The sequence below is a fragment of the Salmo trutta genome, chromosome 19 (assembly GCF_901001165.1).
Source record: "Salmo trutta chromosome 19, fSalTru1.1, whole genome shotgun sequence".
NCBI classification, from domain to species: Eukaryota; Metazoa; Chordata; class Actinopteri; order Salmoniformes; family Salmonidae; genus Salmo; species Salmo trutta.
In genome coordinates this window covers 12422037-12446262 of record NC_042975.1, presented here as the reverse complement: position 1 = coordinate 12446262, position 24226 = coordinate 12422037, and the positions used below count along the sequence as shown (strand labels likewise).

Here is a 24226-nt window from a genome sequence, read left to right as displayed (position 1 = left end):
GACAGAAACACAGGACGTTTAGAAAGTTCACCAATCAGAACCAAATGCTGTTATTGTATTAATATTAGGGGAATGGGAGAAGTAGTGTTTAGCAGGAAGTACCTAGCCTGTTTGGGAGTGGTGGTGTTTAGCAGGAAGTATCTGTACCTAGACTGTTTGGAAGTAGTAGTGTCCAGAAGGAAGTACCGATGCTGTCTGGAAGTAGTAGAGTTTAGTAGGAAGTACCTAGCCTGTTTGGGAGTGGTGGTGTTTAGCAGGAAGTATCTGTACCTAGACTGTTTGGAAGTAGTAGTGTCCAGAAGGAAGTACCGATGCTGTCTGGAAGTAGTAGAGTTTAGTAGGAAGTACCTAGCCTGTTTGGGAGTGGTGGTGTTTAGCAGGAAGTATCTGTACCTAGACTGTTTGGAAGTAGTAGTGTCCAGAAGGAAGTACCGATGCTGTCTGGAAGTAGTAGAGTTTAGTAGGAAGTACCTAGCCTGTTTGGGATTAGTAGTGTTCAGTAGGAAGTATCTAACCTGTTTGGATATAGTAGTGTTTAGTAGGAACTCTCTGTATCTAGCCTGTTTGGGAGTAGTAGTGTTTAGCAGGAAGTATCCAGTCTGTTTGGGAGTGGTGGTGTTAAGTAGGAAGTATCTGTATCTAGCCTGTTTGCCAGGGGGACTTCATATTTGACATACCAGTATAATGATACAGCAGGATGAATGACAGATGCAACATGAGAGGTGCTACATTCACATACCATATCCCCTTGAGTACATACAGTAGGCCTCTACCCAGGGATTTGAGCTGCAATACACACAAGCCATCACCCAGCTAGACCACACTGACATAAATAACCCATCTACCTAGATGGAGCCTAGTCAGCACTCTGCCTAATTCTATTCCATTTCCTGTTTCTAATCTAACATCTTTGATCCTTTTTCCCTGTGGGGGCCGGCAGGGCTGTGGCTCTCAGGAGATGAAAGGCTAACTGGCCTGAGATCTCTCTTTCTCTTTATCAGCCCAGCCTCAAAGGCCTCAGCACTGAGGTGGTCAAACAAAGAGAATTGCCTCAGTGATCCAACTGATCCAATGCCCTGAACCAGCCGGTGGGTCTCACCGACCACACAGTCATTATTATCACTCTGTGCAGAGAGGTAAGTATGCAGCACACTCCTTGCTGCCATGAGGCATTTCTCAAGGCTATCACAGGCCCAGAGCCAGCATACGTCTGCTTTTAATAAGGCTAAGTGCCTCAGTACTGTCCTCCCAGAGACTCTCTCTCTCCCCCACAGCCTGAATTATGATATCAAACCTGACGGGCATAAAACACAGGCCAACCAGAGTTCAAGGTGCCCTTGTCCGGTGTGACAACTTGCCCTTTTAGGCTCACTGTATGGGAAGCCGTGCCAATGGACTGGTCATGCTAAAAGTGTGAGAGGATTGCCATAGACTCAGCTGAAACCCTGTTCTCCATTAACCTCAGGGTGTGTGTGTGTGTGTGTGTGTGTGTGTGTGTGTGTGTGTGTGTGTGTGTGTGTGTGTGTGTGTGTGTGTGTGTGTGTGTGTGTGTGTGTGTGTGCATACATGAATGCCCAGTGGTTAATTTCAAAGATTAAAATGCATTTTTATGGAAGAAAAATTGGATATTCAGCTGAAATGATACAGTCAGCTAAGAGTCAGATGATGAAAGGTTTTAAGTGTTGACCTCCAGAGGATACCTCATCTCCTGGTCCTGGTGACTGAATCTGGTGCACTGTGTCTGGGGTTAGGATGACCATCCTCCCCGTGGATTTCTCCCTTCTCCACTCTGCCTGTGACCTTGCCAGTCATTAGTATTCTACCCAGAGACTGGAAGCCAGGAGGCACATTACAGCAAATGGACTTTACAGCAGACAACATTTAGATGATTGTGTGTGTGCGTGTCAGACAGAGGACAATGAAAGCAGGAGAGAATATACAGATATATGTATACACAAGATTAGATTGGTAGTATATTAGATTAGTAGTAGATTAGATAAAATTCGTAGTAGATTAGTAGTAGATTAGATTAGAAGTAGATTAGATATGTGGTAGATTAGAGTAGATTAGAAGTAGATTAGATTAGTAGTAGATTAGATTAGACTAGAGGTAGATTAGTAGTAGATTATAAGTATTTTAGATTACTAGTAGATTAGACTAGTGGTAGATTAGTAGTAGAGTAGATTAGTAGTAGATTAGTAGTTGATTAGATTAGTAGTAAATTAGACTAGCGGTAGATTAGTAATAGATTAGAGTCGATTTGCAGTAGATTAGAATAGTAGCATCTTAGATTAGTAGGAGATTAGATTAGTAGGATACAACACCGGTAATAGTGTACAACACCAATAATAGGGTACAATACCGGTAATAGGGTACAACACCGGTAATAGGGTACAACACCAATAACAGGGTACAACACCAATAACAGGGTACAACACTAATAATAGGGTACAAAACCAATAATAGGGTACAAAACCAATAATAGGACAAAACCAATAATAGGGTACAAAACCAATAATAGGAAACAACACCAGTAACAGGGTACAATACCAATAATAGGGTACAACACAGGTAATAGGGTACAACACCAATAATAGGGTACAACACAGGTAATAGGGTACAACACCAGTAATAGGGTACAACACCAGTAATAGGGTACAACACCAATAATAGGGTACAACACCGGTAATAGAGTACAACACCGGTAATAAGGGTACAACACCGGTAATAAGGGTACAACACCGGTAATAAGGGTACAACACCAATAATAGGGTACAACACTGGTAATAGAGTACAACACCAATAATAGGGTACAACACCAATAATACGGTACAACACCAATAATAGGGTACAACACCAATAATAGGGTACAACACCAATAATATGGTACAACTAGAGCTGTGATGGTTATGAAATTTTGTCATCCGGGTGATTGTCAAGCAAATAACTGCCGGTCTCACGGTAATTGACCGTTAATTAACATAAACACATTTAGCATCTCCTGGCTTCCACGCACAGCCTACAAGCCACTGATGCAGACCTTTGGAACATCTACATTTTAAAAAGTCTAATAAATAATAAATCCATTATTTATTTTAGACAAGTCTAAAGAAACATGATATGAAGAAAATGTAGTCTATTTCAGAAGAACAGAATAGCATACTCTGAGTTGTCCTTACAGTATGTTAGGCCCTGATCTGCCATGTGGCTGTGGGCTACACTAGTTCATTTAGCAGACAAGATTTGCTTAGAATTCCTTGACATTATTTTATAGTATGAAGAGTACAATTGAACATAGCTGAATAAAATAGAAAGGATATTTTCTCCAAACTATTTGAGGGAGTGCGCCATGCGGCTATTCTGTGTTGAACGTTTAACAAAGAAACAGGTACTCCTATGTGCTTAATTTAGAATTGTTTATGTAACTTTAGTTGTGATACAAATGTTGGGCTATTCGTTTAGATTTTTAATACAGTCTAAGGCTGCATGATGCGACTTATGATGATTTGAAAAAAGTCGCATGAAAGGCATGAGCTCTGCTTTGGGTTTTTGCGCAGGCTGCACACACTTAATCAGTCTCTCATTCACAATTTGACAAGCAATTTGATAATGCCTCGAATTTCCCAGCTTTCCCTCTGTGTGGCCATAATGCCCCCTAAAAAAAATCCATGCCTTTTGTGGCCAGTGGCCGTTGTGCCCTTGGGCTGAATATAATAATTATAATTTCCTTCTCCCGGCTGCGTGCCGAAACACCTCTCACTCACACGGCTTTCCGTCACGTGATCAGGTTTTTCTCACAGGCTACAGGTGAAGACAGACACATCGGGGATGCAACTGCGAGCGTTCGTATCTAATTACGAGACACATATGGAAGATATTGGAAGAACTGTCCACATTTACCTTTCATCAGCCAACAATATGAGTAGGTCTAACGAACAGCAAAAGCACTAGCCTATGTTAATCTACTATCCCCCATAGTATAAAAGTTTATTAATTTTCCAAACATAGTCTGGGATAGTTGTGGGATGTGATAGATTTAAGGGAACAACAGCAGCAATAGGGTACAACAACAGTAATAGGGTACAACAGCGGTAATACGGTACAACAGCGGTAATAGGGTACAACAGCGGTAACAGGGTACAACAGCGGTAATAGGGTACAACAGCAGTAATAGGGTACAACAGCAGTAATAAGGTACAATAGCGGTAATAGCGTACAACTTGAGTGCAACCCTACTGTATATGGTCCATCCAGAACATCTGGAACCGGTGCTTGAGGAAGGCCTGCAGCACCATCAAGGACCCCACACACCCCAGACACCAGCTGTTTACTCCCTTACCGTCGGGCAGACGGTATCGGGGCATGAGGTCTGATACCAACAGACTCAGAGACAGTTTCTACCTACAAGCCATCAGACTGCTGAACACTTGAACTGGACTGACCACCTGTTGTGATTCTCTGCACCCTAGCACACATGCACTCACTCACAGATGCACACACACACACACACACACACACACACACACACACACACACACACACACACACACACACACACACACACACACACACACACACACACACACACACACACACACAATTATGATAGCTAAATACTGCACAATTTAAACACTTGTTTCAGATGGACTACATATCATTGAAAATGAGACCCTGGTTTCAATGGGCTCCCCTGATTAAATAAAAAGTTAAATAAAATCTAACTTGCTCCCCAATCCCAATCCCCTCTTCCCCAAAACATTGGAGTAAATATTGGAGCATACATTGTGCTTCCAGAATTATACTTATGCTAAAATATGTATTATACTCCACTGAGCCACTTACTTTATGTTCATATTCTTATCTTGTATTATTTCTTATTGTTGTTGCATTGTTGAGCAGGAACCTGCAAGTAAGTATTTCATTGGACGATGTATACTATGTGCATCCTTCCCGTACATACGACTAATAAAATAGAAGGTTGATACTTGAAACTTATATATTCTCCAGGCATCAACCTCTCCTTTCCTATAAGCAGAAACTCCAGCATGGGGAATTCCATGTGAGTCAGGTTCATGCTTCACTCAGAATTTGACAGAAAGGTGAAATGGTGATCCTCCGAGCCAAACATGAAAGGAACCATAAAGTAAACACCTACGTTTCCCTCTGTCAGCCTGACCAGCCCCCCCCACCCCCATCCCTACAAACCAGCCAGCGTGACCTGGCAGAACCACAGACCTTTGATCTGACTCCCACTCCCCCTTCAAAGTCCCGCACCCAGGGGTTTAAAGAGCCAGGGCGGGGGCTGACTGGCCAGGGAGTGGATGATTCACCTGTCACTTCACTAACAAGAAGCAGTGTGAGTAGTAGGGTATATCATACAGGTTAGGGCAGCTGATAAAGGGCAAGCCACCAACACAGTCAACAGAGCCTGAGGAGACGATACATCATACTATACAGGTGGTCGTAGGGCTAGACATTGAATTATCCAAAGCTACAGTATTACCTGATTACTTTGTTAAAGGGACATTTGTAAAATGTTCTACTTCCTAGTGCTGGAGATGGTAAATATGAAGTTGAACACTTTGGACATTTCCCTTTTAGCCCTCAGACAGAGAAGAGAGGAGTTGTATTCAAGTATTTGTAAAACAACAACACATTTCAAAACAACACCTAAAACATATTTCAGGTACATTTTAGGTGACAATAAAACACATTTTGATATTTAGATTTTTTTACTTCAATGTCTTCATTTGTATTGAGGATGTTAATAGATCTACAGTGCCTTGCAAAAGTATTCATCCCCCTTGGCGTTTTTCCTATTTTGTTGCATTACAACCTGTAATATAAAAATATTTTTATTTGGATTTCATGTAATGGACATACACAAAATAGTCCAAATTTGTGAAGTGAAATTAAAAAAAATTACTTGTTTAAAAAAAAAAAAAACGGAAAAGTGGTGTGTGCATATGTGTTCACCCCCTTTACTATGAAGCCCCTAAATAAGATCTGGTGCAACCAATTACCTTCAGAAGTCACATAATTAGTTAAATAAAGTCCATATGTGTGCAATCTAAGTGTCACATGATCTGTCACATGATCTCAGTATACATACACCTGTTCTGAAAGGCCCCAGAGTCTGCAACACCACTAAGCAAGGGGCACCACTAAGCAAGGGGCACCATGAAGACCAAGGAGCTCTCCAAACAGGTCAGAGACAAAGTCGTGGAGAAGAACAGATCAGGGCTGGGTTATAAAAAAAATCCTAAACTTTGAACATCCCTGTAACATGGGTCGTCTAAAGGAGACCAAGGCGCAGCGTGTATAGTGCTCATTCTTTTCTTTAATGAAAAAACACTTCAACAAAACAACAAACGACTGATAACAGTTCCGTAAGGTACACTTGACAAAACGGAAAACAACTACCCACACCCACACATGAAAAACAGGCTGCCTAAGTATGGCTTCCAATCAGAGACAACGATAGACAGCTGCCTCTGATTGGAAACCATACCTGGCCAAAACATAGAAAACAAAAAAATAGAAATAGAAATCTAGAAAAACCATAGAAAACCAAAACCACCCAAAACACCCACCTGTCACGCCCTGACCACTCTACTATGGAAAATGACCTCTTACAAGGGTCAGGACGTGACAGTACCCCCCCCCCCCAAAAGGTGCAGACTCTGACTGCACCCAAACAAAACCCAACAAAAACAACCACAAACACAAAGGGAGGGCAGGGAGGGTGACAAAAGTCTATGGCGGCTCATGTGCTACACTCAGAACCTTCCTCTCCCTCCGATCCTCCAGCAACGGAGGTGGCTCCGGCTCAGGGCGTAACCCCCGTTCCGCCCGCAGATCCCTCCGCTTCTGTAACACTGGCCTGTGGATCATTATCAGAGTAATCGGACTGTAGATCATTACCGGAAGCTCTGTGCTGCAGACCACCGCTGGAGGTTCTGACCTACAGGACGCCGCTGGAGGATCTGGGCTGCAGACCGCCGCTGGAGGATCTGGGCTGCAGGCCGTCGCTGAAGGCTCTGGGCTGCAGGCCGCCGCTGAAAGCTCTGTGCTGAAGGCTCTGGGCTACAGGCCGCCGCTGAAGGCTCTGGGCTGAAGGCTCTGGGCTGCATGTCGCCGCTGAAGGCTCTGGGCTGCATGCCGCCGCTGAAGGCTCTGGGCTGCAGACCGCCGCTGGAGGCTCTGAGCTGCAGACCGCCGCTAGAGGCTCCGGACTGAAGAGCATCGCTGGAGGCTCCGGACTGAAGAGCGTCGCTGGAGGCTCCGGACTGAAGAGCGTCGCTGGAGGCTCCGGACTGAAGAGCGTTGCTGGAGGCTCCGGACTGAAGAGCGTCGCTGGAGGCTCCAAACTGAGGAGTGTCGCTGGAGGCTCAGGACGGAAAAGCGTCGCCGCAGGCTCTGGACTGGGAGGCATCAGTCCGGACTAGTGACGCCTAGTGATGCCTCCCAGCAGCAGTAATAAAGGGCTCCGCACCATTTATAATCCCTCCAGGCTTTTTGCCAAGGATTATTTCTTCACGTTCCGGGCCATGGAATACCTCTTCAGACTTCGTGCCATGGAATATCCCTACAGGCTCCCGGCCATGGATCATCACTAGAGGTTTAGTGCCATGGATCATCTCTACAGGCGTCGTACCATTGATTATCACTGGAGGCTTTGTACGTGGAGCAGGAACCGGTCTCACCGGACTGGGGAGATGCACTGAGGACCGAGTGCTCAAAGCAGGCACCAGCCGTACTGGGTTATGGATGCGAACTGGAGGGAGAGTGCGAAGAACAGGCACAGGACGTACTGGATTCTGGAGGCGTGCTGGAGGGAGAGCGCGAGGAGCAGGCACAGGACTTACTGTGCTATGGAGGCGCACTGGAGAGAGAGTGCGAGAGGCAGGCACATGCTTACCACAAAAAGCACGGGTAGTTGACTCAGGCCTCACCCCTGGCCCAGCCAAACTACCCGTGTGCCCCACCAAAAATGTTTTTTGGGGCTGCCTCTCGTTTTTCCCAGGTAGGCTCCGATATCTATCGATTACCTGGCCCCAAGTCCAGTTCCTCCTCTCCACCCACTCCGTATGTGACCAGGTGTCCATTTCTGCCCGGGCACGCCGCTTGATCCAGTCATGGTGGGTAGTTCTGTAACATGGGTCGCCTAAAGGAGACCAAGGCACAGCGTGTAAGGTGCTCATTCTTTTCTTTCATGAAAAAAACACTTCAACAAAACAACAAACGACCGACAACAGTTCCGTAACGTACACTTGACAAAACGGAAAACAACTACCCACACCCACACATGAAAAACAGGCTGCCTAAGTATGGCTTCCAATCAGAGACAACGATAGACAGCTGCCTCTGATTGGAAACCATACCTGGCCAAAACATAGAAAACAAAAACATAGAAATAGAAATCTAGAAAACCCCACATAGAAACAGAAAACCAAAACCACCCAAAACACCCACCTGTCACGCCCTGACCACTCTACTATGGAAAATGACCTCTTACAAGGGTCAGGATGTGACAATCCCACAGAGCACCATTACATCCATTATTTAAAAAAATTGAAAGAATATGGCACCACAACAAACCTGCCAAGAGAGGGCCGCCCACCAAAACTCACGGACCAGGCAAGGAGGGCATTAATCAGAGAGGCAACAAAGAGACCAAAGATAACCCTGAAGGACATGCAAAGCTCCACAGCGGAGATTGGAGTATTTGTCCATAGGACCACCTGAAGCTGTACACTCCACAGAGCTGGGCTCTACAGAAGAGTGGCCAGAAAAAAAGCCATTGCTTAAAGAAAGAAATGAGCAAACACGTTTGGTGTTCACCAAAAGGCATATGGGAGACTCCCCAAACATATGGAAGAAGGTACTCTGGTCAGATGAGACTAAAATTGAGCTTTTTGGCCATCAAGGAAAATGCTATGTCTGGTGCAAACCCAACACCTCTCATCACCCCGAGAACCCTATCCCCACCATGAAGCATGGGGGTGGCAGCATCATGCTGTGGGGATGTTTTTAAATCATCAGGGACTGGGAAACTGGTCATAATTGAAAGAATGATGGATGGCGCTAAATGCAGGGAAATTCTTGAGGGAAACCTGTTTCAGTCTTCCAGAGATTTGAGACTGGGACAGAGGTTTACTTTCCAGCAGGACATTGACCCTAAGCACACTGCTAAAGCAACACTTGAGTGATTTAAGGGGAACATTTAAGTGTCTTGAAATGGCCTAGTCAAAGCCCAGACCTCAATCCAATTCAGAATCTGTGGTATGACTTAAAGATTGCTGTACACCAGCAGGAACCCATCCAACTTGAAGGAGCTGGAGCAGTTTTGCCTTGAAGAATGGGCAAAAATCAGAGAGGCTAGATGTGCCAAGCTTATAGAGACATACCCCAAGAGACTTGCAGCTGTAATTGCTGCAGAAGGTGGCTCTACAAAGTATTGACTTTGGGGGGATGAATAGTTATGCACGCTCAAGTTTTCCGTTTTTTTGGGGTCTTATTTCTTGTTTGTTTCACAATAAAAAATATTTTGCATCTTCAAAGTGGTAGGCATGTTTTGTAAATCAAATGATACAAACCCCCAGAAAATCCATTTGAATTCCAGGTTGTAAGGCAAAAATGCCAAGGGGGATTAATACTTTCGCAAGCTACTGTATATATAATAGTCCTCTATGAAACCCACAACAACGGAAAACGTGACTGCAGACCAGAAGTTCTATTTAATAGAAGCATAGTGTTGTGTTTTATATTTGTTTATATTTCTATTCGTTTTTAGATTTGTATTTGAAATTCAGTTTAGTTTCAGTTCGTTTTCAGACCAGATTTGCTAGATTTGATTTTGTTTTAGTCGTATAAAAATATTTCTATTTGTTTTTTTGATTATTTGGTTTCAGTTTTGGTTTTAGTGTGAGGGTCAGAAAGAATCCTTAGAGACTAAGAGTCACTTGGTTTTTAGAGTTTTTTGGTGTGTTTTTTGGGATGGAACTTCTTGAGACTGGGGGGCAGTAATACATAAGGTGATGGGTCAGGTCAGGTCATAGGTTAGATAGACATTCTAGCCAATGAACGGGCAGATACGCTTATGAACGACAGACAATGTTTTTCTCAAAGTTGCCAGAACGCCACGTGTGCCTACTTGTTTCAGTACATTCGTAACAGCCTAAACATTACAAATGATCAATTACATTTTATATTGAACAAATTCGATACTCTCTCAATGACCTCCATTCAAAAAAAATCACATTTATACCCACCAGCTTCAATAGCTTGAAAACCCCACAAAAGCTTGAAAACTCCAATTCGATTTTTGCATAATTCATGATGTTTTTAATTTAATAATGCTAAAGATAATAGCTTTAGCATAGTTAAAAATTTTCAAACGGATTTGTTCATTATTTTATTTTCATTACCTAAATAGTTTTTTCATGATTAGCTTTCATTTTAGTTTCAGATTTAGTTTACTATAATAACCTTGTATAGAAGTCTGAAACGATTCATATTGTTATGCCCTGATCCGCTTCACCTGTCCTTGTGCTTGTCTCCACCCCCTCCAGGTGTTGCCCATCTTCCCCATTATCCCCTGGGTATTTATACCTGTGTTCTCTGTCTGTCTGTGCCAGTTCGTCTTGTCTGTCAAATCAACCAGCGTTTTTGTCTCAGCTCCTGCTTTTCCCCAGTCTCTCTTTTCTTGCCCTCCTGGTTTTGACTCTTGCCTGTCCTGACTCTGAGCCTGCCATCCTGTACCTTTGCCCCACCTCTAGATTATTGACCTCTGCCTACCCTGACCCTGACTGCTGTCCTGTACATCCCAATACGACCCACTGAGGTATCCTGACCCCTAGGCCTCCCCCTCCCAAGACATGTGTACCCCATCTCTCTCAACAGTGACCTGGCTTCATAAACAAAGGCTCTCTTGCAACATGCCAGGGAATATGTTGTTTTTAAGAGCATGACTGAGCATGACCACCTTGCAAAACAGTTACCAGGCAAAAAAGGCAGTTTATAGGGCAGCCCTTTAAAATGAAACACAAGGCCTGGTGATGTTGCTGACTGGGGCTAGCTCAGCACTGCTCATAACCTCTGCCCTGCATAGTGGACAGATAGGTTCCCACAGTGATACCACAGCACCACTACCGCCCGCCCGCCACAGAGGTGGATTCTTCTTTCCCTTCCCACAAAGAGCAAAACACAGACTCTGCTTTGTTTTGTCTCAGTCAGCCATGTTCCAGACTGCCTTCAGTTTCCTCAATGTCTAATTCCTGAAGAAAATATATTTTCGAGGATGACTGAGTCCGTTATCTTATATTTCCCATTGGGCAATGATAAACAGAGAATATGCATGTTTCCAACATTCCAAGTGTATTGGGTATTTGTATAGAGAAACACATCAACTAAAGTGAAGCAGAGAATGGATATGACAGGTCAGTGGAACTAGATGTGACTCTGGCCTCTGGGAATCATAGCTGGTGGGTGCATGGAATTCAAAACAGTCTCACTCTGACAGCCATGCTATCTGAAAGCCCTCACTGCTGTGTCTATCACAGAGCACATACTTGGATTTCTAAACAACAGGAGTCCTTGTTCAATTGGTTTGGGTGGCAGAAAGGCAGCCTATTGGTTAGAGTGTTGCTGGTTCAAATCCCTGAGCCGACAAGGTGAAAAATATGTCGATGTGCCCTTGAGCAAGGCACTTAACCCTAATTGCTCCTGTATGTCGCTCTGGATAAGAGCGTACGCTAAATGACTAAAATGTTCAAATTTGATCTGTGAACTGAACCATGTGAGGGAAGGTTCTGGGAAGCAGGCTCAAGGATGCATTCCTAGCTCTAATCTGGACCTCTATCTACCACAGAGATATGGTCCAAATACCCAAGGATTTGGTTCCCCTCCAGGTTTCTTTCGGTTCCTAAGTTTTAGCTTGCTGTTAGGGATTCAGGCCTGGGCCCTATTGTTGTTTCTTCCATGACGGGTGAGTGTGAAAGCTTTAATACCCCTGAATTTCCCCACCAGCTGAGCCAGTACTCACCCTGCAGTACTCGTTGATAGGCCTCAGGCGCTTCATGGCCACATCCCTGATATGGCTTCTCCTGAACAGGATCTTCCCTGGAAGGAAGAAGAAAACCATTCTTTAGGATCTACAGTTTATGTCTTCCAAAGATACCCAGCCCTCTAGCCTCCCCTCTTATCCCAGTCCTCAACCATGACCTCACACTATCTTTAATAAAGGCTCAAACTGTATGAGTATTCATTACTTGTTTTCCTATTCAATGGTGTCGATTCACAGTAGTTGTGGCAATTATACAAGTAGGCATACAACGTGATAAATACTCCATAACTGCACTACTCGGTTTTTCCTGAATATACTGTACTGACTTTTTCTAAAAAGCCTACACTGGATACCTTCCCATGCAGTATAACATGTAGGCTACATGGACATTTAACCATTCAGGAACGTTAATTAAAAACCTTTCAAGGTCCAGCTGATACTGTGCTCCTAAAGAAACACACTAATCTAGACTAAAGACTGATTCACTTTATTCCCAACAAATGATCTTATGGTACATTTGCAATGGTAACAGTAGGCTTACATACAGTATGTATGTTACAGTTGTGAAGGACAATGACTTGTCTACATAGAGTGGGCTTGTGTAGAGACTCCAGTCCAGTCCATTATATTGCACAGATACTATCTTAGGCCAATACAGTGGCCTCATCAATAACCCAACTCTGACAGCACAATGAAAGTCATTAAGTGCACTGTGAATTGTTGGCCTTCTTTATCATATAGTGGATGGCATCTATATTCCGTTCTTATCGTACAGCCACAAAAATGGCCACCGCCGGGAGTCTGGATTTGGGTCACTGGAACAATAACAAGAAATGGATACAAATAGGTCTCAGAAAACCTATTAAGTTTTCTTCTGGTATGCAGGAAGTTGGGAGCAGACTGGTACCTCTCTCTCCTTTAACCATGCAGGACCCGCTTGTAAATTTACTGAGAGCTTTACATTACAGAGCTATGGGACCGAGGTATTAAGTCAGGCCAGTAAAATATCAGGTCAAAAAGAGAGATCTTAGAAATGACTGTATCTCCTTATAAAGGGGCTTATGATATTTGTTAAGACTGCTAACACGGTCACATCTAAGACATACAAAGTGAAATATAAGTATTATACAGGGGATCCATTTCCAAGCTATCTGGGTCAAGGGAAAAGTGTTGACTCAACACTTCCCACCCATTTTGTATGTGCCACATGCTCAGCTTAGGGAAAAATAAAATGTCTGCTGCTGTTACAGTACAGATTCAAACCTGGGCCAGAGTGGCCAGCTGGGTATCAAACAGCTTTTGTTGCCCAGAGAGAGACTGTAAGTCTGGAAAGAGAGAGCGGGAACAGGGAGGAGCCTCTTCTCTCAGGCTCTCTACTCAACACAAGACACCCCAGGTCAGGAAAGCCACAGGAAACTTTCATGTGAAACAGTAGTGTCCCTATTGAATGGGCAGATGATTATATAAATCCTTTAAAATCTTCATTTGTTCTGGATGCAATCATTAAGAGCTGAGATAAAAATAAATAAATATTAAATATTCAACAAAATATTCAACAAATCTGTCCTCTTGGGAGACTAGCTCCATCCAATAAGATATTTCCCTAACCAAGTATGGCCCAGTTTAAAGTCGTTAATCTTGATCTCCCAAACAAGAAAAAAAGTGAGTGTGTTTCTTCTATCATTAAACATCTGCAATCATTCTCCACCACTAATGTTTACAGAGTTGGCTCATGAATTGAGTTTGAGGCAGAGTGCTGGGAAGAGATATTTCCAAGGAAAGGCTAGATAGATGGTAGGTGTGTTTAGTAATTACAGAAGTCCCAGATGCTGACTCTTGAATACAGCCAGTTCATACGTTGCTGTAGAAAGGCCTGGTATGTTTACTGGCACACTGCACTCAAGTACAACAATAGTGGTTGGAGCATTGGACTAGTAACCAAAAGGTTGCAAGATCGAATCCCCGAGCTGACAAGGTAAAAATCTGTCGTTCTGCCCCTGAACAAGTCAGTTAACCCACTGTTCCTAGTCTGTCATTGAAAATAAGAATTTGTTCTTAACTGACTTGCCTAGTTAAATAAAAATATCAGTAGATATGTAGAACTATGTCAAATTTAAAAAAAAATACAATGTTTGTATTTCTCTGTACAATCCTAACGGTTGTACAATATGATATTGCTACACAAGTGGACATAAATATGGGCTGCTTAACAGGGACAATAGAAGGATCCAATTTATTTAGTTCCATTGAATTATTCAGTTCCATGGAACTATTTGTGTAGCTGGCATGTTTGAAGTCAAAAGAGCAATTTTGCTCCTGATATGAATAAATGAAGCTGTGTGTGGAGGCTGACATACAGAAGCTCCTGCTGTGAAAGTCACTGAGGTTGTCAGCCAACCAGACAGCCTGGATATAAAAACATTCATCATGAAGTCCTCTGTCAACAGTTGATCAACTGTTCTCATTCACAACGTTGAAGAAGTCGACTGGCGACTCATATCCAGAATCATAACCACGGTGAGGCAGGAAAACACTGAGCGGACATTTTGCAGATGCAAACAGAACCACTTTGCTGATCCTAAGAGGCCAAATAAGTGAAAACAAAACGAGAGGCCTTAAAGTACAAACCAAGCCCTGACAGGAAAACCACTTCCGTGTCTTGTTGGTTTGGTCTGAGTCGACCAGATTGGCCCGTTGGTCTGAGACTTGCCCTGACCATGTGGTTGTGAGTGCAGACAGAAATCTGCTGTGCAAATCAGGCCATGCCACAGTTTGTAAAGAGCTGAAGAAGTCAGTCTGTGACTACAAGACAGCTAACAGAATGTCTTTCTGGTCCTGTTCTGAAAGACGAGGGGGTAGAGGAGGGGGGAGGGAGGAGGGGGAGGGAGGAGGGAGGAGGGAGGGGAAGACGTAGGAGTTCAAATGGGAACCACCTGAAAAAATGTTGAGCTGCTCACTTCAATTTCATTTCATTCAAGAAGGGGAGACAAACATAACTCAAAACAGCAGGCCTGGATGTTGACATCTACTCTGTGGGAATGGAACTAGTGGGAGTTTAGAACACAGAAAGAACCTGAACGTGGTTCTGAACTTCTACCTCCAAGCCATAAGAGTGCTAAATAGCTAGTTAAATAGTTAACCAATAGCTAACCGGACTATCTGCATTGACCCTTTTGAATCATCACATACGCTGCTGTTACCGTTTATTATCTATCCTGTTGCCTAGTTATCCCTACCTATATATACATATCTACCTCAATTACCTCATACCCCTGCACATCGACTCGGTACTGGTACCCTATGGATAAAGCCAAGCAATAGATGTGTTATTATTTTTATTTCTGCTTTTCCTTCTCTTTGCTTTGTTGGAAGGGCCAGAAAGTAAGCATTTCACTGTTAGTCTACACCTGTTGTTTATGAAGCAAGTGATAAATACAATTTTATTTTATTTGGGATTTGAGTGCTCAGAATTAATCTTTCCTCACAGATGTATGAGCAATGAGCATACATGTCTGAAGCATTTACAACAATATATGAATCAGCGGAGAAGAAGAATGTGGGAGTAATGTGGTCTAGTCCCCCTGGTTGGTCTCCTCCTCTCATTACCTCTCTCTCTCTCTCTGTCTCTCCATCTCTCTCTCCGTCTCCGTCTCCCTCTCTGTCTCCCTCTCGGTCCCTCTCAGTTCTACAGTTCTACAGTTCTAGACCTCCATGTGAGGCTTCCCCATAAGCCTCACATGGATTACTCTCATGAGACACTAAATGGTCTTGTTTCAAGAGTTGCTAATACGTGTGTCCAATCTTAATTCAATCTGGGCCCCTCATGCTTAGTGTTTGATGGACAGTATTGGAGGGAGGAACTAAAACGAGTAGCAATTTACAAAATTGCCATTCAGTTTATAAACGGAAAAACAAAACCGTGCTCAGTAAGGGAAATAGTGAGCTCATGAGAGGTGTGGATTTCACAGGGTGCAACGTAGCAGCTCTTACTTTCTTCGTACTCTGTTAACTCTGCTGCTTTGTTGACGGTACCACATGAGCTGAGACTGTCAGTCAGTAGCAGTGTGTTGTTTAACCTTTTCCTGTAGTGAGCTAAATCAGGGTCACACAGACTGATTCGTGGTAGTCTTAAACAAATCTACTTTAAAAGTATACACCTCAGACTCATGGTCATGGGCTTAAAAAGAAGACACCTGTACCATGTCAGATATAGAGTTGTAATGTATAGAATGTTGAGTTTGCATCCCAATATTACACTTTATATACATCACAGAAGACTGAACTATAACATTTGACATAGAAACACTGCATAATTAAAAGATTCTTTCTTTCATTAATTATGAAATTATAAAAACATTTAAGAACATTCCACCCATGAGGTCAAATGTGTCTCTTTTAGTCATTGACTGCAGGAAAGGGCTACACTCTTACCTGGTAGAAAAGGGATGATTCTCCGCTTGGGGTCTTTCTGTCCTCCTTCCACAGGGAACTTATCCAGAAGCTCCATCTGAAAGCACAGTGGCAAAAACACAAGGAGTTAAACAACACCTGCTATCACACAACAACATCACTGCATGGGGCAGGGGGAGGCTTGTACATTTTTACAATTCAGCAATTCCTAAAAGGACTGGTTCTGCCAATGATAAGAAATCCACACAACAGATGGTAATTATTCTTGGTTGAGGTAGCTAGGCTACATATGCTTCGTGGCCTGTTAGCAAAGGCCCACTGACATAGTGAAAAAAATATATATTCTCCTTTCTCCTTTTAAAGCCCAGTGTGCAGCTTTCTCTCTGTCTCCCAGTGATCCCACCACGGTGCTATAGGTTATTTTCCTACACTCTAGCCAATAACCTCCCCCTCCCCCTGTCTGAAGGTCTGTGTTTTAAGTTCCAGGCCCCAGCTGGAGGCAAGTGAAAAGACCCCTGGGTGTGTCAGCCAATGAACTTGAAGCCCTTTCTCCTTCCCTCTCTTTCAGCACAGCAACAACGCACTGAGGAGTGTTCAGTCCAGTCACTCTTGGCCAGCCTGCTGACTAAGCCAACCCATCAACTACCCTCTGCTCTCTGGTCCACCATAACAGAACCCAGGTGGTTCACGTTTACCATAAGCGGCAGTTTGCCGTTTTGAGGGGTTCTGCACAATGTTGCTTCAGAAAAAATCTTTATTGAACTTCCTGCATGATGACTTCTAATGTCTATCAATTAAAATGAGGAAAGTAGCTGAAAACTGTTCTACATATCTACTGATATTTTTATTTTACTAGGCAAGTCAGTTAAGAACAAATTCATATTTACAATGACGGTCTAGGAACAGTGGGTTACCTGCCTTGTTCAGGGGCAGAACAACAGATTTTTACCATGTCAGCTCGGGGATTCGATCCTGCAACCTTTTCGGTTACCGGCCCAACGCTCTAACCACTAGGCTACCTGCCGCCACAATAGCCTATAGCCTAGTACCCAGAACTACGAGTCAAATATCATGGAGCACAAAGAGAAAAGGTCTCTAAGGGACACCGCTCTTTCTCTGCATACAGAGAAATGTCAATGAAGAGGTACTGGGAAAGACAAGGTATGATTTTCAAGACAGCCACCCTATAGTGAGACCAGTGACTGAGGCCCTCATTGTAAATAATAATTCGTTCTTAATTGACTAGCCTGGATAAAAAAACGAAACAAGTACATTAACATCAATCTGATAGAATAATGGCATCTGTCTGCCGTGACGGCTAGGCTGTACTCCAGAAGCTGAGTGGGGTCAAAGAGAACAAAAGTGCTGCCAGAGAAAAGAGGAATGTTCTTCATTTGCTATTATATTAAACTTAGAGTGGAATGTCAGTGTCAGAACCAACTGGGTTTTTATGACAAGAAATAACGGCATACATACTCCATACTATTACTAACTAAAACAAACATATCTGGTCAGGTGGGGGGGATTATTCACTTTGTGTTGGAGAATAGATTAAAGACAGACCTCACAAATAGTAGATTCATGTTTTTGTTTTCCGTCTTCCACAAACAAAACAGACTAGAGTTAAAATGATTCAACTAGGTTGATGATGTGGGCAGCAAGCAGGGATCTGATTGGCCAGTGGGGCTGGTGATGTCGAAACAGTCTGTTTAGAGCATCTTGGTTCCTGCACTCGTGGAAAATTACTACTGGCCCATCATATGGAAACACTGGCATATGATGGGCCTGTCTTCTCCATCAGGCCTCCACAGAGCGACCATTTTACTTGCATATTGCTGTGCGACCATTTTACTTGCATATTGCTGTGCGACCTGACATTTTTATTTTGGAGCACCTAGAAAAATTAAGGATTCTAGCTTTAATATCTCAAATATTTTTAAATTGCGCTCCCAAATTTATTTGTGTGCGCCTACATTTTTCAACTTAGGCGCACATATGCTTCTTGTAAAAAAGGGTCAGCGTAGAGCCCTGTCCATGCAGAGTCGAGATTGGATAAATAGATGGGTGGATTCGGGCTTGTTTAGAAGGGCTTGTATCTGACTTGCACAGAGAAGGAGCATTTCCTCTGATTCTCTAACACATGTCTTACTACTGGCCTTACTACCAGTTAAAAGACAGTACAGTTAGCTGTAAAGCTTTCTCAGTATCACGTGTCATTCCTTGCAACAGAGAGTGGTATAATATAACTCACTGTTATTACAGTGCAATGATGTTGCTATGACACTCAGCAATATGGCTTTGGACCAGTCACCAGCAGAGAGCTCTTGACCTCAATGCACAGTCTGCATGCAGCTGTGTAAATTAACTCAACATAAAGCTATAGTCACAATGCAAATGGCTGTCGGTGGAAGTTAAAGAAACCATAACAGTCTGTAGGTGGCTGAAGCCAAAGAAAGCAGAGAAGAGAGAGCACTGAAGACGTGTGAGGTGAGGGTAATGTTATGGCAGAGTGCTCCAATACTTTGGATCCAGTTTGGCAAAGACAGGATGGATATGAAGGAGGTGAAGATTGTTTCAGTCACAGAGTAAAAAGCAACTTCTATACCATGTTCATTATTGGCATGATTTATCAGTACTGTTATATCCCCATCTCCATGTCACACTCCCTCTCATGATTGCAATCATGGTTAATTAATAGCACCATGTCTGTTGACTATACTAATGACATCACTGACTGTTCACGTTAACATCACATTAAACTCTACCTGCTTAGTAGTCATATACGACTACTTTACTGTCAACATTGTTACTTCCTGCCCCTCCTCATATGATATCCATAATTCTCCTCTATGCTTTCCTACAATATGCAACCCTTCATCTCTCCAGAAACTAAAGCTCCACCTAATGTTCCAAATGCCCAGTGGCTATTAAAGCAGATTTAAACATGTTTATTACGTGAAAAATCTATGAAAGCTCTTGAGAGATGCAAACGTCTTCACGAACCCAGTCAATTATTATGCAGAATTCTATATATGCTCCAACTGACAATCATTAAACAGATGTAGGAGCTTAATACATCGTTTGTTCCTGAGAATTTTTCTGCACCGAATGTGCAGATGAGCTTTGTGATTTACATACTGTAAATTCACTGAAAACCCAAACTTACACACGGTTATATTAACAGTATTGCACTTTTCATGTAGCCTACTTTTTGCCAGCTAATAGCCTAACCACCGATCAAGCAACATAATGGACAAAATATTATTTTACTGTAACAATATACAGTGCCTTTGGAAAGTATTCAGACCCATTTACTTTTTCCAAATCTTGTTAGCTTACAGCCTTATTCTAAAATGTATTAAATCGTTTTTCCCCCTCATCAATCTACAAACAAAACCCCATAATGACAAAGCAAAAACAGGTATTTAGAAATGTTTGCTAATTTATTGAAAATCAAAAACTGAAATATCACATTTACATAAGTGTTCAGACCCTGTACTCTATTGAAGAACCTTTGGCAGGGATTACAGCCTAGAGTCCTCTTGGGTATGACACAACAAGCTTGCCACACCTGTATTTGGGGAGTTTCTCCCCTTCTTCTCGGCAGATCCTCTCAAGCTCTGTCAGATTGGATGGGGAGTGTTGCTGCACAGCTATTTTACATTTACATTTTTACATTTTAGTCATTTAGCAGACGCTCTTATCCAGAGCGACTTACAGTAGTGAATGCATACATTTCCATACATATCATACATTTTTTTCTGTGCTGGCCCCCCGTGGGAATCGAACCCACAACCCTGGTGTTGCAAACACCATGCTCTACCAACTGAGCTACAGGGAAGGCCTGTAGGTCTCTCCAGAGATGCTTTGATTGTGTTCAAGTCCGGGCTCTGGCTGGGCGACTCAGGACATTCAGAGACTTGTCCCAACGCCACTCCTGTGTTGTCTTGGCTGTGTGCTTAGTATCGTTGTCCTGTTGGAAGGTGTTGGAAGGTGAACCTTCACCCCAGTCTGAGGTCCTGAGCGCTCTGGAGCAGGCTTTCATCAAGGATCTCTCTGTACTTTGCTCCGTTCATCTTTGCCTCGATCCTGACTAGTCTCCCAGTCCCTGCCGCTGAAAAACATCCCCACAGCATGATTCTGCTACCACCATGCTTTACCGTAGGGATGGTGCCAGGTTTCCTCCCGACGTGACGCTTAGCATTAAGGCCAAAGAGTTAAATCTTTGTTTCATCAGACCAGATAATCTTGATTCTCATGGTCTGAGAGTCCTTTAGGTGCCTTTTGGCAACCTCCAAGCGGGCTGTCATGTGCCTTTTACTGAGGAGTGGCTTCCATCTGGCCACTCTACCATAAAGGCCTGATTGGTGGAGTGCTGCAGAGATGGTTGTCCTTCTGGAAGGTTCTCCCATCTCCACAGAGAAACTCTGGAGCTCTGTCAGAGTGACTATCGGGTTCTTGGTCACCTCCCTGACCAAGGCCCCAATTGCTCAGTTTGGCTGGGCGGCCAGCTCTAGGAAGAGTCTCGGTTGTTCCAAACCTCTTCCATTTAAGAATGATGGAGGCCACTGTGCTCTTGGTGCAGACATTTTTTGGTACCCTTCCTCAGATCTGTGCCTTGACACAATCCTGTCTTGGTTTTTACTCTGGCATGCACTGTCAACTGTGGGAGCTTATATAGCCATATACAATCAATTGAATTTACCACAGTTGTAGAAACATCTCAAGGATGATCAATGGAAACAGGATGCAACTGAGCTCAATTTCGAGTCTCATAGCAAAGGGTCTGAATACTTATGGAAATAAGGTATTTCTGTTTATTTTATTTGTATAAATTTGCTAAAATATAAAAAAAACTTTTTTTTCACTTTATCATTATGGGGTATTGTGTGCAGATTGCTGAGGATTATTATATTATTTTTTTAATTATTATTATTATTTTTTTTACATGTAATCCATTTTAGAATAAGGCTGTAATGTAACAAAAGGGGTCTGAATACTTTCCGAATGCACTGTAGGTCAAATTAAGATCCTACATCTGTAACTGAAGTGTACATCTTAATTCGTTTTTTAACTAAATCATTATATATCCCAATAGACCCAATAATATCCATGACATGGAATGAAAATGTACTGAGCTATTTCTAAAAATGTGACCCAACAAAAGCAACAGAAGAACTGACTAGTGAAGAAAAAGGAGAAAAGGAAAAGATCAGCAGGGAACTAAGAATACCAGTCCTGTAGACAGCAATTAGGGGAGGTTCTGATTGATCCTAGCTCTACATCAAACTTCCAACTACACCACTCCTTCCTCTGTCGAACAAAGAGAAGGCAGAGGAAAAAGACCTCTGACTGACTACACATGACAACCATCTGTCTGGCTAAAGAGGCAGATGCCTCGTTTCACAGATCCTCCTTTTACTTTAAGACTTGGAATACCGACAGTCAGAGATAAAGACAGTGAGAGAGAGATAGAGAGAGAGAGACACAGAGAGAGAGAGACAGAGAGAGAGGGAGACAGAGAGAGAGAGACAGAGAGAGAATACCCCACACACGCTGTAATTGTTCCCATGTGTCTAGCGGGGAGCCACACCCTAACTGTCTCTCTACCATCGCTCCAACACCCTGTCTATGGCCTGTAATCAGAGCTGATGTCTCAGATGAGGAAAGCCATCTGACTAAGGTGAATATGTAGCCCTGTCTCTGCTGCAGACAACCAGTTACATCATGTACACAACTCTCACGTTAATGACCTGAGAATGGGTTTAATGGGTTCTAGCAACACAATAGTAAATACTGACTTCATTTGACGTAGAGTTTTTCTTGGCAATGGTAGGCCTACTGAGGTACTGTTAACTTTAGTTGTGATGGACTACCCACTGGGCACAGACATCAAATCAACATCTATTCCACGTCATTTCATTGAAATGATGTGGAAAACAACATTGGTTCAACATAATTTCACTGAAATGATGTGGAAACAACGTTGATTCAACCAGTGTGTGCCCAGTGGGTAGTTTTAAAGTGTTTTGTACTTAAGCCTATTGTACACGGAGCAGATTGAAGCTGGCAGAAAACTAAAAGTTAGATCTGATAGGAAGCATTGCCATGATGGTTGATCACACATTTTCTGTGAAGAGAATACCATGAGAATTGACTTCCATGGTAAATGCCATTCACTATACTGGCACCACAGTGTGATGAATCTAGCTAGCTGACTAATTCAGACAAAAAAGATGGCTGTTTATGACTAATACATTAATGAGTAAACAAGGAAACCACAAAGAATGTAGGGTCCCAGGTGTGATGTCTGCTGGGAGGTATGACATCAAAGCCAGGGGAGTAACGGTGGGCTATCATCACACGACTCCTCCATCACTACACCTAACAGAATAAAGGGCTACACAGTCAAACTTACATTTTACATTACATTTTAGTCATTTAGCAGACACTCTTATCCAGATCGACTTAAAATAAGTATTCTGCATCAAATTAATTAATTCATTGGGCAGCAAATTCTTGTTTGGTCAGAGAGTAAGTTAATTTGCGACGGTCAGCTATAAATTCGTCTGGTTCATATCCTCTTCTGTGACTACATCAGTCAGTCTCATCAGACACAAAGGCCTTTGTTCTCTGGATCTGAGGCTCCCTCTCAAAACAGGACCTGAATGAGTGTTAAAGGCCTCCTCCGACAACCACATCTCTTTCTGGAATTTCCAGTGCTGTAAAGTAAAAATACTTTAAAGTACTACTTAAGTCGTTTTTTGGGGGTATCTGTACTTTACTCAAAATTTATATTTTTTATAACTTTTACTTCACTACATTCCTTAAGAAGATATTTTTACTCCATACATTTTCCTTGACACCCAAAAGTACTTTTATTTTGAATGTTTGGTAGGACAGGAAAATAGTCCAATTCACGCACTTATCAACCAAGCATCCCTGGTCATCCCTACTGCCTCTAATCTGGCGGACTCACTAAACACACATGCTTCATTTGTAAATTATGTCTGAATGTTGGACTGTGGCTCTCCATGTGTCACGTCCTGACCATAGTAAGTGGTTATTTTCTATGGTAGAGTAGGTCAGGGCGTGACAGGGGGTGTTTGTTGTTTTTGTTAGTTTAAGTATTTAGTGTATTGCATTACGTTTCACGAATAAATAAAGATGTGGAACTACAAACACGCTGCATTTTGGTCCGATCCTTCAAACAGCCGTGACAGAATCACCCACCAAGAAAGCCCCAAGCAGCGTGGTAAGGAGTATCTGGAGGAATGGACTTGGGAGGAGATTTTGGATGGTAAAGGACCCTGGAGGCAGGCTGGGGAGTATCGTCGCCCGAGGGAGGAAATCGAAGCAGCATTAAGGGAGTGACGATACTACGAGGCTCTATATGCACCGAGAGGCAAGGCTGAGAGGCAGCCGCACACGGGGAGTTTGGCGATGTCAGGGGGGAGACCTGATCTAACTTCCCGTGCTTAGAGAGCTGTGGGGCAAACCGGAGCCAGTCAGGGAGTCAAGCGCGGAGCTCGACGCAAGATTCCGAAGAGAGGTACTGGCAGAAAGAGCACTACGGAGCGGGCGTGCTGAGGAGCGAATGGCTGGACGAGCACCCATGCCAGTACCACGCATCAGGATTCCAGTGCACATTCCCAGTCCAGAGCTTCCGGCGACAGTTCCCCGTCCAGAGCTTCCGGCGACAGTTCCCCGTCCAGAGCTCCCGGAGGCAGTTACCCGTCCAGAGCTCCC

At 43.1% G+C, this 24226-nt stretch overlaps 1 protein-coding gene and 1 long non-coding RNA gene across 4 annotated transcripts in view; both read right to left on the bottom strand.

Annotated features, from left to right (window-relative positions):
* The window catches only part of LOC115153997 (SH3 and PX domain-containing protein 2B), a 59428-nt gene that overhangs the window by 22267 nt on the left and 12935 nt on the right, over positions 1-24226 (bottom strand). For all 3 annotated transcript variants that reach the window (XM_029699743.1, XM_029699744.1, XM_029699745.1), the window contains exons 3-4: positions 16499-16574; positions 12047-12123 (exon numbers count right to left, since the gene is read on the bottom strand). In XM_029699743.1, the coding sequence (XP_029555603.1) occupies positions 12047-12123; positions 16499-16574 (153 nt within the window). The remainder of the gene's footprint in view (positions 1-12046; positions 12124-16498; positions 16575-24226) is intronic.
* On the bottom strand, positions 68-1488 carry LOC115153998 (uncharacterized). Its single transcript, XR_003867803.1, has 2 exons — positions 472-1488; positions 68-387 (listed from the first exon to the last, which is right to left on the bottom strand). It is a non-coding gene; the product is annotated as an uncharacterized LOC115153998 (long non-coding RNA).